The 17,684-nt window shown below is 61.5% G+C and overlaps 1 protein-coding gene across 4 annotated transcripts in view; it reads right to left on the bottom strand.

Moving 5' to 3' along the window:
* TRIM3 (tripartite motif containing 3) overlaps nucleotides 1-11,900 on the bottom strand; it is a 34,352-nt gene extending 22,452 nt beyond the window's left edge. For 3 of the 4 annotated variants that reach the window (XM_074953881.1, XM_074953894.1, XM_074953902.1), the window contains exons 1-2: nucleotides 10,280-10,400; nucleotides 9,141-9,315 (exon numbers count right to left, since the gene is read on the bottom strand). In XM_074953881.1, the coding sequence (XP_074809982.1) occupies nucleotides 9,141-9,271 (131 nt within the window). In that variant the 5' untranslated portion in view covers nucleotides 9,272-9,315; nucleotides 10,280-10,400. Of the gene's footprint in view, nucleotides 1-9,140; nucleotides 9,316-10,279; nucleotides 10,401-11,790 lie in introns of those variants that run through there. The other variant, XM_074953888.1, reaches the window with a different exon arrangement.
* Between the last annotated feature and the right edge of the window lie 5,784 nt (nucleotides 11,901-17,684).

Raw genomic sequence — 17,684 nt, 5'->3', positions numbered from 1 at the left:
ACAAGGACAAGTGCAGAGTCCTGCACTTAGGACGGAAGAATCCCATGCACCGCTACAGACTAGGGACCGAATGGCTAGGCAGCAGTTCTGAAGAGAAGGACCTAGGGGTGACAGTGGACGAGAAGCTGGATATGAGTCAACAGTGTGCCCTTGTTGCCAAGAAGGCCAATGGCATTTTGGGATGTATAAGTAGGGGCACTGCCAGCAGATTGAGGGACGTGATCGTTCCCCTCTATTCGACATTGGTGAGGCCTCATCTGGAGTACTGTGTCCAGTTTTGGGCCCCACACTACAAGAAGGATGTGGATAAATTGGAGAGAGTCCAGCGGAGGGCAACAAAAATGATTAGGGGACTGGAACACATGACTTATGAGGAGAGGCTGAGGGAACTGGGATTGTTTAGTCTGCAGAAGAGAAGAATGAGGGGGGATTTGATAGCTGCTTTCAACTACCTGAGAGGTGGTTCCAAAGAGGATGGCTCTAGACTATTCTCAGTGGTAGCAGATGACAGAACAAGGAGTAATGGTCAAAGTTGCAGTGGGGGAGATTTAGGTTAGATATTAGGAAAAACTTTTTCACTAGGAGGGTGGTGAAGCACTGGAATGTGTTACCTAGTGAGGTGGTGGACTCTCCTTCCTTAGAAGTTTTTAAGGTCAGGCTTGACATCTTGGCTGGGATGATTTAGTTGGGGATTGGTCCTGCTTTGAGCAGGGGGTGGGACTAGATGACCTCCTGAGGTCCCTTCCCACCCTGATATTCTATGACCCAGCATGGCCCCGGGGGGGCGGGGTCAGGGGGAGCAGACCCAGTGCAGTGCCTGGAGCTCACCTACCAGCGCTAGGGGGCGCTGCCCAGAGCCTCGGGAAGGAACATCCCACCCACATACCAGCGCTAGGGGGCGCTGCCCAGAGCCTCGGGAAGGAACGTACCACCCAGACACCAGCACTGGGGGGGCGGTGCCCAGAGCCCCGGGAAGGAACGTACCACCCAGACACCAGCACTGGGGGGCGGTGCCCAGAGCCCCGGGAAGGAACGTACCACCCAGACACCAGCACTGGGGGGGCGGTGCCCAGAGCCCCGGGAAGGAACGTACCACCCAGACACCAGCACTGGGGGACGGTGCCCAGAGCCCCGGGAAGGAACGTACCACCCAGACACCAGCACTGGGGGGCTGGGTGATAAAGAAAAGGAAGTGGAATTTAGGAGCATCTGTTCGATCTAGTTGTGATTGCTGTAAGCTGGTGGGATGATTCGCACAATTGCAGTGTTAGAGTCACTGGTTATAACCCATTGAGGAAGGGGTGAGTGTGCAAATGAGGAAGGGGAGGGACTCTGTCAAAAATGGCATCACCTGTGTGCAAGTCACCGCTAACGCAGAAGACACATGATCCTGTTGAATGCGTGTAGATCAGTGTCCTAGGCGAAAAAGGCCCAGGTGGGGTGTTGGTACGTGTCTGTTCCAGACTCCAAATGACCCTCTGGATGCGCCTGGCTGCAGTGTGTAGGGAAAAGCCCTGCATGCCACCGAATCTGAGTGATGCGCACTGGAGCCTCCCACCACCAGTACTAACAGCCCTTTGGAATTCCTCAGCATTATAGGCGAGAACTTCCTAACTCCAACAGCACAGCACCGGCATGGGGAGAGGTTCTGTATTAGACCCTGTCCTAACAGACAATGAAGAACTGATCACAGAACTCAAAGTTAATGGTAGCTTAGGTACAAGGGATCATGACTTGATCCCATTTATAATGTGTAACAGAATGAAGTCCATGGTGCTCTAATTGGGCCAGTTTCACAAGGCTGAGAACAAAGTGACAGGTGGAGGCCAGGTGCCCGGTTTGCCCAGGAAAGAGACAAAGGATGGAGGGGGGCAGCTGGAGGTGACTGAGGCTGGGCTGCAGGAAGCAAGTCAGTCTGAGGTTGGGGGACTGAAGAGGGGGAGCCCGGGGCTGTGCTTCCCCGCTCCCCCCACCACACCGCTCCCAGGGCTTTGCCCTGGTGACAGGTGCCCTGAGGGGAGATGTCGCACCAGAGTCCTGCCTGGCTTCATCCAGAGCCGTTCCAGAGCCCCGAGCCTCTGCTCTTGTGACAGTTTAACAGGGTCTATTTTCCATAAACCCATGCTGATTTGCATTAATTACATTTCCCTCCTTAGGTTCTTTATGAATCAAGTGCTGTATCAGCCACTCCATTATCTTGCCCTGCATTGATGTCAGGCTGACAGGCCTGTAATTACCTGTGTCAGCCCCTTTACCCTTTAAAAATATTGGCACATTAGTTTCTTCCAGTCTTCTCGAACTTGCCAAAAATCAACATAACAGTCCAACAAGCTCCTCATCCAGCTCTTTTAAAACTCTTGGGTGCAAGTTATATGGATCTGATGATTTTAAAATAGTAGCTGCCGTTTAACATCCTCCAGAGGCACTAGTGGGTGGAAAGAGTGTTAGCATCACCATATGACCATGACCAAGTCACCTTCACCTTCTCTTTGTTCCGCTACCCAGACTGAGCTCCTCCAGTTTCTCACTCCAGGGAGCTCTGCAGCCCTTGAGTCGTTCCCATCACTTTTCCAAGCCTTCTTCCATTCATCACCAGCCTTCCCCAATGGGGACCCCAGAACTGACACAGGCAGCCAAGCGTGGGTCAGCCCCATGTGATAGGGCGGGTCTGAGGCCAGGCTGCTGGCAGCGAGTCAGTCTCCTGGCTGGGGACTCAGGGGCGAGGGCCCAGGGCTCTAGATCCCCCCCTACCCACGATAATAACCCGTCTGTGTCACACACGGGCTGGGAGTCACAGCTGGCTGCGGAGTTGGGGGCAGGGCCCTTTGGGGATGAGGCTCCCCCGGGGGACTCGCTGCGGGGAGCTCACAGGGTGACCAGGGAGCTGAACGCTCCAAGGTCAGACCCAGGAGGGGCCAAAGTGGAGCAGGGTCCTTGCCCTGGGACAAGCGCCCTGACGGGAGACGCTGCCCCAGAGTCCTGGGTGAGCTTCATCCAGAGCCGTTCCAGAGCCCCGAGCCTGGGCGCCCGGGGCACATGAGCCCAGAAGCGGCACTACCCCATCTGCAGCTGCTCTGTGAATCCCACCACGCCCCTCGAGCTGGGTTTCACTACATCCCACAGCACCGGCATGTTCCCCGCCGCTCTGCAAATACCCAAGGATTGCGCACTGCTCGCAACGCTCAGGACAACAGAGCAGAGCTGTGCGGGAGCCGTGCTTCTGGGAGAGATGGGGAACAGCGACTCGTCCAGCCCAGGATCGTGGGAAAGTGAAAATAGGTGCAAAAGTTATGGGATAGAGAGATTATGGGATGGAGAACATTGCATTACGGGACATTGACCTCTTGCTCCCAGTCACCTGTTCTGTCCCATTTCTGTCCCCCCATGCATTGCCTAAGTTACCCGCTACGCTGGACGGTGGCGGGTTGCTCGCTGGGCCCCGCCCATTGTGCACAGCCTCGTGCACGGACACAAGCACTCCTGGTGAGTACGCGAGGAGCTGAGTGTGCAAGCACACCAGTCACGTACGACTGCAGTGGCTCTATGCCAACGAAACTTGTGTCAGCAAAATGTCGTAGTGCAGACACGCCCTCAGAGACACGGGTATAAACATGAGCTGTCGGAGCCGAGAGGGGCAGTAAAAATAACTGGCCAAGGCCAGCCCCACATCAGCAGTCTGTGTTTTTCCCTTCCGTCCTCTGGGCTACCCTAAGGACTCCCTAGGTGGCTAATAAACGGGACTCTCCTCTGAAAAGGTGGCTTGGTGCATTCATCCCTGAAGAGGGGACCCATCTTGGAGCAGGGTCCGTTGGCTGGACTCACGGAGCAGAGCTCACCCTGGGAAGCAGCAGGCTGGAGTCCAGAGTCTGTTTCCCAGGTGGTGAGGCTGCGTAACCTGCCCTGTAGGGAGAGTGAGACCCCCTGCAGGTCTGGCACACTGAGGGACCACATCTGGGGCACAGCACGGAGCCTGCAGCCCCAGGACAGGGTGTATGTGGGACAAAGTGGGAATGTTCTTAATGTTTTCTCTGAATACTGTGGGGGTGCCTCAGTTTCCCCTAGGCACTTCTTAAGTCTCTAGGTGGGGGGATCAGAGGGTGTGATTGTTGCAGAGCCCTAACAGGGACAGTGGGATGGTGTCTGCACAGAGAATAGCCGACACCCTGTTTCCTGGCAACTGATGGCCTGGGCCCCTCCCCTGCAAAGGTGGCAACTGAAGGGGCTGGAGAACAAAGAGATCAGGTGGCCTCCTGACCGGGGAAAGAGAAAAAGGCCAGAGGAGGGGCGGGAGAGTTTCAGTTTGGAGCTGCTGGGGAAGGAAGGAGGCTCAGATGGGGCTCTGGGCTCCCTGCCCCCCAAGATGGACCTGACTGAGGGGTCCTCTTCTCTGTACCTCCAAGCTCTGTGTTAGACCATGTCCCTGTCGTGTAATAAACCTTCTGTGTTCCCAGCTGGCTGAGAGTCACGTCTGACTGTGGAATTAGGGTGCAGGAGCCTCTGGCTTCCCCAGGAGCCCCGCCTGCGCGGACTCGTTGCGGGAAGCGCACAGTGTGAGAAGAGGATGCTGAATGCTCCGAGGTCAGACTCAGGAAGGTCGAAGCCGTGTAAGTTTCTTGCCCTGCATACAGTCTTCTCAGAGAGAGGAGGCTCCCCCAGAGTCCTGACTGGCTTCGTATGGAGTAGGTCCAGAGCATCACCCGGTGACTCCGTGACAAGTGGTGGGATGTACTGCATCCCGTGAATCCCGTTTCTTGCAGTAAGTGACTGGGGAGCAGTAAAACGAAGGGGGCTTAACGAGGACCAGGCGTGCTGAAGGCTCAAAGAGGGGCGGTTTCAGGGGGCGAAGGAGCTACGCTTAACCCCTGGGAATGTGTGACCAGCGAGAAGGACTGTTGCAGTAACAGGATCCCCCTGGGGACTGCGGCAAGCAGTCTCAGGGGTGGAGGAATCTGCGGCTTGACCCTGGGAGAGAGGTGGTGACCTCGAGAAGGGCTGACACACTAGGGATTCCTCCTGGAAACCGTGGGGAGCTGAGAGCACACAGGCCTGTGAGTCCACAACAACTTGGGAACAGCGGAGTGATGGCCTGTCACCATAGAATCACAGAATATCAGGGTTGGAAGGGACCTCAGGAGGTCATCTAGTCCAACCCCCTGCTCAAAGCAGGACCAATCCCCAATTTTTCCCCCAGATCCCTAAATGGCCCCCTCAAGGATTGAACTCACAACCCTGGGTTTAGCAGGCCAATGCTCAAACCACTGAGCTATCCCTCCTCCCCACGATAATAACCCTGTGCAAAAAGAGAGAGCTGCGCAGTGGAAAGTTCACCAAAGCACAGTTCATCGTGCAGCTGGAGGAGGATGACCGCTCTAAGGAGCAGAGTCCTGACCCCAAATGGGGCTAGAGCAGGATCTGGGAGCAGCTGCAGTAGTAGCCAGGCATCCCCAAGACTCCTGTCCCCGACCAGACGAGGGTCTTCACGATCGGGTTCCCCATCAACGGATCGGAGACGGACGGGATTGGAGCTGACTCAGAGGACTGTGAGAGACAGCGAGAGCCCGAGAAAGAGCTGCAGAAGCAGTAGCAGCATGAACTGGGGGTGGGGGAGCGGAGAGGCCTAGGGGACCTCCCGGGGTGAGGGGGGATAGACCCCGGGGGGCCAGTTCCGCAGGGAACCTCGATACTAAATTGCTGCCCCTGGTTAAGGAGGGGGGGATGTGGATGTCCACCTCACTGCCTTTGAGCAGGCTGGAGATTTGAACCAGGGGACCCTGTGGAACAGCCCTTGTGTCTAGCTCCCTTGCTGGGTCCCAAGGCCATAGACTCTGTCAGCCAGATGGGTGGGGAGGTGGACAGGCTCCCGGCCCCAGCCTATGTGTCTGTGTGGAGTTTCCTGGGGCCAGGCCCCTCAGACCCCCAGTGGGAGCGGAAGGGGATGGTCAATGGGGAGACATTCCTGGGGTGGTGAGATCCTGGGACAGAGAGAACTGTTGTCAGGCCCTGGGTGGTGCAGCCTCAGATGCTGAGGGGCTGTGTGAGCTGGGTGAGGGTCCCAGGGACGAAGCCCCTCGCCCTGCCTATGGCCAGGATCCCTGTGCAGACCCAGGAGGGGTCGGGCTGGCTGGTCGTTGGGGCTCTCCAGGATATCAGCTGTGAGGTCCTGTTGGGGGCTGACTGTGTCTCTTTGGGACAGGATCCAAGCCCTGCTCCTATAACGGCTGAGGATCTGAATTTGAATCCAGGGAACCAATCGGCGAAGAGGGAAATGCTCAGTGAAAATGCAGATGACCTGGCTGGCAGTGGGGAGGAGCTGCTAGGCTTAGGATACCTGCCTGCTGTAACCAGCCCCCTGGGGCTGGGTGGGACACAGAGATGCTCCCTACCTCCCTGCACCCCGGAGAGGGGGCTCACACTGGCTCCGATGCTGTAAGGAGAGCAGAGAGCTCACTGCCTTCCCCCACTGGGACAGCAAGGGCAGTGCTGAGCAAGGGGGGAGCTGAGACCCCAGCTGAGGGGGGGGACCCACAGGCAGGGCAGTTCAGCTGCCAACCAGGTTTAGCTGGTCCAGAGATGCTGCTGGGAAGTGATCCCAGAGCAGGGAGGGAGCGACCAGGGACAAGGCTCAGCAGGGCTGTGACCCCAGGCCCAGCCCGCGAGAGGGAGCAGGTCCCACTCCCTCCCCCAGCAGCTGAATTCCAGACCGAGCTGCGGAAGGATCCCTCCTAGGAGGAGCTGAGGGGACTTGCTGGCCACAGGCTGCAAACCCCCATGGGGAAGGCTGCAGGGACAGATTCCTGTGGGAGAAGGGATTCCTGTACCGGGAAGGGGCTCCCCCAGGGGAAGTAGAACCGTGGGGGATCAGGAGGCCACTGGGGGTGCCCCAGAAGTGTCGCCACCGGCTGTCGTACCTGGCCCACAATGACCCTCTCTCGGGACACCAGGGGATCCAGGCCCTAGGCAGTGGCTGCTGCAGAACCGTGACTGACCCGGAGTCTGGGACGCGGCCCAGTGGCACGGCAGGTCCTGCGACCCCGGCCAGAGGGTGGGGAAGGCCGGGATAAGGGAGAAGCTCCCTTGAGACCCCTGCCCAACACAGAGGAACCTTTCCAGAAGGTGGCTATGGACATAGTGGGGCCCCTCAGCAAGGCGACCCAGGCAGGGAAGAAATACGGCCTGGGGGTGATGGATCTCGCCACCCGCTACCCAGGGGCGGGGGCTCTATCCTCCACCAAGGCAGACACCAGGGCAGACGCGCTGCTGACCACCTTCAGCAGAGGGGGGGGTCCCCAGCAAGGTCCTTACAGACCAGGGGTCCAATGTCCTGTCAGCCCGGCTCCGGGGCAGGTGGGAGAAATGGGGGGTCTGGCCCACCTGGGCCTCTGCAGGTCACCCTCCGTCCCATGGGCTGGTGGAGAAAGTTTATGGGCCCCTGGGGTTGATGCTGAGGACTTTTACGAATCAGCATCTGCAGGACGGGGACAAGGACCTGTCCCACCTGGTATGTGGTATAGGGAAGTGCCCCAGGAATCCACCAGGTTCTTCCCTTTCGAGCTGCTCTATGGGAGGAAAGTGAGGGGACCCTGGACCTGGTAAGGGCTGATTCGGAGGAGAAGGGGGAAGACCCCCGGGGGGATCTCTTCCCTGAGGTGGGGGCCAATCCTTCCATCAGGTGTCCCCTGTTCAGAGTCCCTGGGAAAACAGCCCAGAGCCTGGAGAGAGAGGTCAAGGATAGGCTGGCTTTAGGGGTGATCCAGCCGTTCAATAACCCATGGGCCCGTCTCAGCCCCAGCTGGTGGGGGGTCCCCCCCATAGCCTTAGCTGGCTAGAACAAAAGGCCTCGGGGCACAGTGCAGCTTGGCCAGAGCGCCAGAAGCTCTGGTGCTGAATCAGGGCACCCCACTCCCACCCGCACTGGGACACGGCGCTGGGTCACAGGCAGATCCACCCCTGCAGCCCCACCCCCCACTGGGAGACGGTGCTGGGCCACAGACAGGCCCAGCCCTGCTGCCCACATCCCCCCCAGGGACACGGCACTGGGTCACAGGCAGGTGTGGGGCTGCAGCCCCCCACTCCCACCGGGACACAGTGCTAGGTCACAGGCAGGTGAGGCCCTGAAGCCCCCCCCCCCCATCTCACCGCTCACAGAAGGGGTGCAGGCAGAGGGGTAGCCCTGGGGGGGATGGAGGGGGCTGGGGAGCGCTCACCGCTCACAGAAGGGGTGCAGGCAGAGGGGTAGCCCTGGGGGGGATGGAGGGGGCTGGGGAGCGCTCACTGCTCACAGAAGGCATGGAGGCAGAGGGGGAGCCCTGGGGGGGCGGAGGAGCCTAGGGGGGCGCTCACCGCTCGCAGAAGGGGTGCAGGCAGAGGGGTAGCCCTGGGGGGGTGGAGGGGGTCTGGGAAGCGCTCACCGCTCGTAGAAGGGGTGGAGGCAGAGGGGGAGCCCTGGGGGGGATGGAGGGGGCTGGGAAGCGCTCAGCGCTCGCAGAAGGGGTGCAGGCAGAGGGGGAGCCCTGGGGGGGATGGAGGGGGCTGGGAAGCGCTCAGCGCTCGCAGAAGGGGTGCAGGCAGAGGGGTAGCCCTGGGGGGGGCGCTCACCGCTCGCAGAAGGGGTGCAGGCACAGGGGTAGCCCTGGGGGGGGTGGAGGGGCCTGGGGGGGGTCGCTCACCGCTCGCAGAAGGGGTGCAGGCAGAGGGGGAGCCCTGGGGGGGATGGAGGGGGCTGGGAAGCGCTCACCGCTCACAGAAGGGGTGGAGGCAGAGGGGTAGCCCGGGGGGAGTGGTGGAGGGGCCTGGGGGATGCTCACCGCTCACAGAAGGGGTGCAGGGAGAGGGGGAGCCCTGGGGGGGGGTGGAGGGGCCCTGGGGGGGATGGAGGGGCCCTGGGGGACGCTCACCGCTCACAGAAGGGTTGCAGGCAGAGGGGGGGCCCTGGGGGGGGTGGAGGGGCCCTGGGGGGGTGCTCACCGCTCACAGAAGGTGTGCAGGCAGAGGGGGAGCCCTGGGGGGGTGGAGGGGCCCTGGGGGGGATGGAGGGGCCTGGGGGGGCGCTCACCGCTCACAGAAGGTGTGCAGACAGAGGGGGAGCCCTGGGGGGGTGGAGGGGCCCTGGGGGGGATGGAGGGCCCTGGGGGGGCGCTCACCGCTCACAGAAGGTGTGCAGGCAGGGCAGCACCTTGGGGTTGCGGTACCGGTCCAGGCAGATGCTGCAGACCAGGAACTGCTTGTCGATCTGCCGCACCACGGGGCTGGCGCTGGCCTCCCGCTTCGCCATGGTGACCCTCGGTCAGCGAGGCTGCGGGCCCAACTGCCACTGACCTGCAGGGGCGAGAGTGGGGGTGAGCCAGGATCGGTGCCCTCACTCAGCTCTGCCCTCAGACGCCCCCCCAGGACCTGGCATCCCGCCCAGGCAGGCACCAGGCCAGAGGCAGCTCTCCGTCCTCTGGCCAGGTCCCTGCCCAGGGCCAGGAGCATCCAGCCACCCTGGTCCTGCTGAGGCTCTGCCCCCTGGGCACCCCGCCCCTTGTCCCAGCTCAGGGAGGGGGAGAACCCAGAAATGGCTCAGGGTGGCCAGAGCCGTATGGGGCCTGCCCATCCCTTGGAGGCCCCGCCAGCTCAGGCCACACCACCCAGTATCCAGTGTCCTCTGAGACCATGGGCACAGCTGGCAAAGAGCAGGGGCTGCAAGAGCCGGCTAGCCCCAGCTCTGGGGCTCCTCTACACCGAGAGCCGGCAGCTCCGTCCCAGAGCCGTGGGGCGAGCAGGTGCTGGGAGTAGGTGCACTTCAGAGCCTCGCATGGGGGCACTGCTCCCCCTTCCCCCCCAGCTCTGCATCCCCCCCTCCTCCCCAGAGAGCGCTGCTCCCCCCTCCCCCCCAGCTCTGCATCCCCCCCTCCTCCCCAGAGAGCGCTGCTCCCCCCTCCCCCCAGCTCTGCATCCCCCCCTCCTCCCCAGAGAGCGCTGCTCCCCCCTCCCCCCAGCTCTGCATCCCCCCCTCCTCCCCAGAGAGCGCTGCTCCCCCCTCCTCCCAGCTCTGCATCCCCCCCTCCTCCCCAGAGAGCGCTGCATCCCCCCCTCCTCCCCAGAGAGCGCTGCTCCCCCCTCCCCCCAGCTCTGCATCCCCCCCTCCCCAGAGAGCGCTGCTCCCCCCTCCCTCCAGCTCTGCATCCCCCCCTCCCCAGAGAGCAATCTGCCCCACCCACCACCAGGCTCTGCCCCCCACGCCAAGGATCTGCATCTTCGCCCCCCCAGCACTGCCAGGCTCTGCATCCCCCCGACTCACGCTAGTGGCTCCCCGCGCCGCAGGGTCCCAGGCCCGGCCGCCGCCCCGCCCGGCCGGCCATTGTGCGGGCAGCAGCTGAGCGAGGCTACGTCACCACCCAGCGCCCCGCCCCCGCCGCCGCGACAGGGGGCGGGGCCGCTAGGCTGGGGGATCCCGGCGGGGGGCAGAGCGCCGGCTGGGGGATCCCGGCAGGGGGCGCAGTGGGGGCGGGGGGCAGGGCGCCGGCTGGGGGATCCCGGCAGGGGGCGCAGTGGGGGCGGGGGGCAGGGCGCCGGCTGGGGGATCCCGGCAGGGGGCGCAGTGGGGGCGGGGCGCCGGCTGGGGGATCCCGGCAGGGGGGCGCAGTGGGGGCGGGGCGCCGGCTGGGGGATCCCGGCAGGGGGGCGCAGTGGGGGCGGGGCGGCGGGGCGCCGGCTGGGGGATCCCGGCAAGGGGCGCAGTGGGGGCGGGGCGCCGGCTGGGGGATCCCGGCAGGGGGGCGCAGTGGGGGCGGGGCGCCGGCTGGGGGATCCCGGCAGGGGGGCGCAGTGGGGGCGGGGCGGCGGGGCGCCGGCTGGGGGATCCCGGCAGGGGGGCGCAGTGGGGGCGGGGCGCCGGCTGGGGGATCCCGGCAGGGGGGCGCAGTGGGGGCGGGGCGGCGGGGCGCCGGCTGGGGGATCCCGGCAAGGGGCGCAGTGGGGGCGGGGCGCCGGCTGGGGGATCCCGGCAGGGGGGCGCAGTGGGGGCGGGGCGCCGGCTGGGGGATCCCGGCAGGGGGGCGCAGTGGGGGCGGGGCGGCGGGGCGCCGGCTGGGGGATCCCGGCAGGGGGCGCAGTGGGGGCGGGGCGGCGGGGCAGGACACCAGCAGGGGGATCCCAGCAGGGGGTACTGGGGAGTGTGGGGGGAGGGTGCTGATTGGGAGGCTCATGGGTGTAACCGCCCCATGGCCAAGGGGGCACAGTGCCCTGGGGGGGCAGGTGGGCTGAGGAGGGGGCGCAGGGGGCAGAGGCCGACCCTGCCGTCCCTGGGGCAGGACATGCACAGGCTGCCCACGCCCCTCCCTCACTTGGGGCCGCGGCCCAGGGCCCGACCCACTGAGGGTCCCGCCAGGGCAGAGTGGCCGGAGAGGCCAGGGCGGGGCCGGTGTTGCCCACAGCGGGCGGGTACCCGGACCCCAGGGTGTGGCAGAGAGTCCGGCAGGGTGACGGGTAGCACCGGGCCCGGGAAACCCTGCCTAGGCTTCCTGCCAGGCCACTGAGCCCAGCCGTGCCCCACAGCCAGCGCCAGGCCCGGCGCCCCGCCGCTGCCCCCCCAGTCTCCTCCTCATAGCCAGCGCAGAGTCGTCAGACAGCCTCAGCCCCCCGCACCCCTTCCCCAACAGCCCCCCGCATCTTCTCTCGCCCCCCCCCCAACTTCAGCCCCCCTCCCACACCAGCCGGGCCCCGGCGGCGCCGCCCTGCTCTGCGCTCCCTCTGCCCCGCCCCCTGGCCGCGCCGGGCGATGCTGCCCCACACGGCTCCAGCCCCACTCACCACGTGACTGCAGCGCGCCGAGCCGAGCCGAGCCGAGCCGGGGTAGCGGGCGGGCCGGGTGCTGGGCGGCGGCTCCAGCAGCGCAGGCCCGGCCCGGCCAGGCCCGGCTCGGCCCCGCCCCCGGAGTTCGGACGGCAGCAAGGCGCGGACGCGACTGGTTACCATGGGAACCGCATCCCGCCCCGAGCCTCGCCCCCAACCAGCCCCGCCCCGCCCCTGAGCCCAGCCCCGCGCTGACACCCGCACCTCCAGCCCCGGAGCCCCATCTGGGTAGGCGTAGAAGGGGGGTGTAACAATGGAAGGGGTGTATGGAGATGGGGGTGGATGACTGGAAGGGGTGAATGGGTGGGGGGGTGTATGAATGGAAGGGGTGTATGGAGATGGGGTGAATGGATGGAAGGTGGGGGTGGATGACTGGAAGGGGTGAATGGGTGGGGGGGTGTATCAATGGAAGGGGTGTATGGAGATGGGGTGAATGGATGGAAGGTGGGGGTGGATGACTGGAAGGGGCATATGGGGATTGGAGTGAATGGGTGGGGGGTGTATCAATGGAAGGGGTGTATGGAGATGGCGTGAATGGGTAGAAGGTGGGGGTGGATGACTGGATGGGGCGTATGGGGATTGGAGTGAATGGGTGGGGGGTGTATCAATGGAAGGGGTGTATGGAGATGGGGTGAATGGATGGAAGGGGTGAATGGGTGGGGGGGTGTATGAATGGAAGGGGTGTATGGAGATGGGGTGAATGGATGGAAGGTGGGGGTGGATGACTGGAAGGCGTGAATGGGTGAGGGGTGTATCAATGGAAGGGGTGTATGGAGATGGGCTGAATGGGTAGAAGGTGAGGGTGGATGACTGGAAGGGGTGAATGGGTGGGGGGGTGTATCAATGGAAGGGGTGTATGGAGATGGGGTGAATGGGTAGAAGGTGAGGGTGGATGACTGGAAGGGGCGTATGGGGATTGGAGTGAATGGGTGGGGGGTGTATCAATGGAAGGGGTATATGGAGATGGGGTGAATGGATGGAAGGTGGGGGTGGATGACTGGAAGGGGTGAATGGGGATTGGAGTGAGTGGGTGGGGGGTGTATCAATGGAAGGGATGTATGGAGATGCATGACTCTAAGCTCAGGAGCATTCGGCATCCCCATTTCACACCGTGCGCTTCCCACAGCCAGTCCGCCCAGGCGGGCTCCTGGGGAAGCCAGAGGGTCCTGCCCCGCAACTCCGCAGTCAGACGTGACTCTCAGCCAGCCAGTAAAACAGAAGGTTTATTAGATGACAAGAACTGTGACGTGATTGACGTGAACTGGGACTGTATAGATCATTGTTGCAACCAAGGTCCTGTAGTGGCACCAAATCTTGTATAAAAGGGGTCAAAAAAGGTGTCTAGGACAAGGTTATGGTTTGCTGGTTAGGATTATGCTTTTTTATATTTAAAGTTATGAATATTGGCTTTATACTGTCTGTATTTCAAACTTGTGCTATGCTTCTGGGTGATACCCCAGACAAGTTGGTGTCAGCTCTGCCCAGCCTGCTAGATGGCCCATTAAGGACCATCAGTTATATAATTGACCCATTGAGAGAAGGGAGATACACCTGGTGACTCAGTAAGGTATGCAGGGACCTATCCGTGTGACTCCAAACTCCATTTTGCTATAATTTTCCACAAAGTAAGAACAAAGAGGGGTTCTTACACCTGGAAAAGACTATAAAAGGCTGATGCTTCATCTCCATCTTGTCTTCAATCCTGCTTCATAACTCTGCTACAAACTGAAGCACTGAACAAAGGACTGAAAGACCCATCCCAGCTGGGGATATTCTCCAGAGACTTGATTTGAACCTGCCGTTTAATCCATCACTGCTACAAGCCTGAACCAAGAACTTTGCCATTACTGTATGTCACTGATTCCATTTCTCCAATTCTAGCTCTCATCTATATCTTTTTCCTTTTATGAATAAACCTTTAGATTCGAAAGGATTGGCAACAGCGTGATTCGTGGGTAAGATCTGATTTGTATATTGACCTGGGTCTTGTGCTTGATCCTTTGGTATCGGGAGAACCTTTTTCTTTTACTGGAGTCTTGGTTTTCATAACCATTCATCCCCATAACTAGTGGCCCTGGTGGTGATACTGGGAAACTGGAGTGTCTAAGGGAATGGCTTATTTGACTTGTGGTTAGCCAGTGGGATAAAACCAAAGTCTGCTCTGTCTGGCTGGTTGGGTTTCCCTTGGTGTGCACAGAAACCCCAGCCTGGGGCTGTAACTGACCTGCTTTGAGCAATTTGTCCTGAATTGGCACCTGTCAGTTGGGTCCCACCAGAACCAGCATTGTTACAGGAACACAGTCCAAAACAGAGCTTGTAGGTATAGGAAACAGGACCCCTGAATCAAGTCCCATCCATTTCCCCAGCCAGCTCCAAACTGAAACTCTCCAGCCCCTCCACTGGTCTTTTTTTCTTTCCCTGGGCCAGGAGGCCACCTGATCTCTTTGTTCTCCAACACCTTCAGTTGGCACTTCTGTGGAGGAGGGACCCAGGCCATCAGTTGCCAGGAGACAGGGCATCGGCCATTCTCTGTGCAGACACCATCCCACTGGCCCTCTAGGGCTCTGCAACAATCACACCCCCTTATCCCACCAGCTAGAGACTTAAGAAATGCATAGGGGAAACTGAGGCACCCACACAGTATACAGAGGAAACATTAAGAACATTCCCACTTTATCACATCTCTCCCCCCCTTCGAGACCAAACTGAGCGGGGTCACTTTAACCGGTGACCTGGGGAAGTTCGAACCCACCAATGTTCCCATGGATGCCCCAGCATCTCTCCCACTCCTCGGTATACCACCGTACCACAGGTGGGACAGGTCCTTGTCCCCATCCTGCAGATGCTGATTCGTAAAAGTCCTCAGCATCAACCCCAGGGGCCCATAAACTCTCTCCACCAGCCCATGGGACGGAGGGTGACCTGCAGAGGCCCAGGTGGGCCAGACCCCCCATTTCTCCCACCTGCCCCAGAGCCGGGCTGACAGGACATTGGACCCCTGGTCTGTAAGGACCTTGCTGGGGACCCCCCCTCTGCTGAAGGTGGTCAGCAGCGCGTCTGCCCTGGTGTCTGCCTTGGTGGAGGATAGAGCCCCCGCCCCTGGGTAGCGGGTGGCGAGATCCATCACCCCCAGGCCGTATTTCTTCCCTGCCCGGGTCGCCTTGCTGAGGGGCCCCACTATGTCCATAGCCACCTTCTGGAAAGGTTCCTCTGTGTTGGGCAGGGGTCTCAAGGGAGCTTCTCCCTTATCCCGGCCTTCCCCACCCTCTGGCCGGGGTCGCAGGACCTGCCGTGCCACTGGGCCGCGTCCCAGACTCCGGGTCAGTCACGGTTCTGCAGCAGCCACTGCCTGGGGCCTGGATCCCCTGGTGTCCCGAGAGAGGGTCATTGTGGGCCAGGTACGACAGCCGGTGGCGACACTTCTGGGGCACCCCCAGTGGCCTCCTGATCCCCCACGGTTCTACTTCCCCTGGGGGAGCCCCTTCCCGGTACAGGAATCCCTTCTCCCACAGGAATCTGTCCCTGCAGCCTTCCCCACGGGGGTTTGCAGCCTGTGGCCAGCAAGTCCCCTCAGCTCCTCCTAGGAGGGATCCTTCCGCAGCTCGGTCTGGAATTCAGCTGCTGGGGGAGGGAGTGGGACCTGCTCCCTCTCAAGGGCTGGGCCTGGGGTCACAGCCCTGCTGAGCCTTGTCCCTGGTCGCTCCCTCCCTGCTCTGGGATCACTTCCCAGCAGCATCTCTGGACCAGCTAAACCTGGTTGGCAGCTGAACTGCCCTGCCTGTGGGTCCCCCCCCTCAGCTGGGGTCTCAGCTCCTCCCTTGCTCAGCGCTGCCCTTGCTGTCCCAGTGGGGGCAGGCAGTGAGCTCTCTGCTCTCCTTACAGCATCGGAGCCAGTGTGAGCCCCCTCTCCGGGGTGCAGGGAGCATCTCTCTGTCCCACCCAGTCCCAGGGGGCTGGTTACAGGCAGGCAGGTATCCTAAGCCTAGCAGCTCCTCTCCACTGCCAGCCAGGTCATCTGCATTTTCACTGACCATTTCCCTCTCCGCCGATTGGTTCCCTGGATTCAAATTCAAACCCTCGGCCGTTACAGGAGCAGGGCCTGGATCCTGTCCCAAAGAGAAACAGTCACCCCCCAACAGGACCTCACAGCTGATATCCTGGAGAAGCCCAACGACCAGCCAGCCCCACCCCTCCTGGGTCTGCACAGGGATCTGGGCCATAGGCAGGGCGAGGGGCTTCATCCCTGGGACCCTTGCCCAGCTCACACAGCCCCTCAGCATCTGAGGCTGCACCACCCAGGGCCTGACAACAGTTCACTCTGTCCCAGGGTCTCACTACCCCAGGAATGTCTCCCCATTGTTACTCTGAAACCTCCCCATTGACCATCACCTTCCGCTCCCACTGGGGGTCCGATGGGCCTGAGCCCAGGAGAGTCCACGCAGACATATGGTCACAGGCTGTAGGGGAGTCAGGGCCCTGCACCCGTCACTTCTTGCGATTCACCGGGACTCTCAGCCAGCCAGTAAAACGGAAGGTTCATTAGGGACGACAGGATCACAGTCCAGACCAGAGCTTGTAGGTACAAACAGGACCCCTCAGTCAGGTCCTTCTGGGGGGCAGGGAGATTAGTCCTCAGCTCTGGGGGCTCCCTCCTCTTCCCCAGCCAGCTCCAAACTTGACAAACCCCTCCAGCTGTCTCACCCAGCTCCTCCTCCAGCCTTTGTCCACTTTCCCGGGCAGGAGGTGTCACCTGGGCCCAACCCCCCTCCTGGCTCAAGTTACAGGCTCAGGTATCCTCCCAGCCAGTGAAGTCACCCTCTGATATCTCATCACTGACGCAGACAGTCCCAGTAAACTCCCCTGCCACATCTCCAGGTCAATCCGCCCCCCTCCCTGCTGCGTCACACATATGGGCCGGTTTCAGAGTAGCAGCCCTGTTAGTCTGTATCCGCAAAAAGAAAAGGAGGACTTGTGGCACCTTAGAGACTACTCTAAGGTGCCACAAGTCCTCCTTTTCTTTTTACATGTAGGCCGGGGCCAGGAGTGGGAGCCTGTCCACCTCCCCACCCATCTGGCTGACAGAGTCTATGGCCTTGGGACCCAGCAAGGGAGCTAGACACTGGGGCTTTTCCACAGGGTCCCCCTGGTTCAAATCTCCAGCCTGCTCAAAGGCAGTGAGGTGGGCATCCACATCCCCCCACTCCTTAACCAGGGGCAGCAATTTAGTCTCGAGGTTCCCTGCGGAACTGGCCCCCCGGGGTCTATCCCCCCTCACCCCTGGGAGGTCCCCTAGGCCTCTCCGCTCCCCCACCCCCAGTTCATGCTGCTGCTGCTTCTGCAGCTCTTTCTTGGGCTCTCGCTGTCTCTCACAGTCCTCTTGCTCTCTCGGACTCAGCTCCAATCCCGTCCGTCTCCGATCCCCGGATGGGGAACCCGATCGTGAAGACCCCCGTCTGGTCGGGGACAGGAGTCTTGGGGATGCCTGGCTACTACTCCAGCTGCTCTGAGATCCTGCTCTAGCCCCATTTGGGGTCAGGACTCTGCTCCTTAGAGCGGTCATCCTCCTCCAGCTGCACGATGAACTGTGCTTTGGTGAACTTTCCACTGCGCAACCCTCTCTTTCTGCACAAATTACAATGTCCTTCTTAAGGAGACGGTGACAGACCATCACTCCACTGTTCCCAAGTTCTTGTGGATTCACAGGCCTGTGCGCTCTCAGCTCCCCACAGTTTCCAGGAGCAATCTCTAGTGTGCCAGCCCTTCTGCAGGTCACCACCTCTCTCTTAGGATCAAGTCGCAGACTCCTCCGCCCTTGGGACCCCGTTACTGCAACAGTCCTTCTCGCTGGTCAC

This window comes from Natator depressus, chromosome 1, assembly GCF_965152275.1.
Source record: "Natator depressus isolate rNatDep1 chromosome 1, rNatDep2.hap1, whole genome shotgun sequence".
Taxonomy (NCBI): Eukaryota; Metazoa; Chordata; order Testudines; family Cheloniidae; genus Natator; species Natator depressus.
This window is presented reverse-complemented; position numbering and strand designations above follow the sequence as displayed.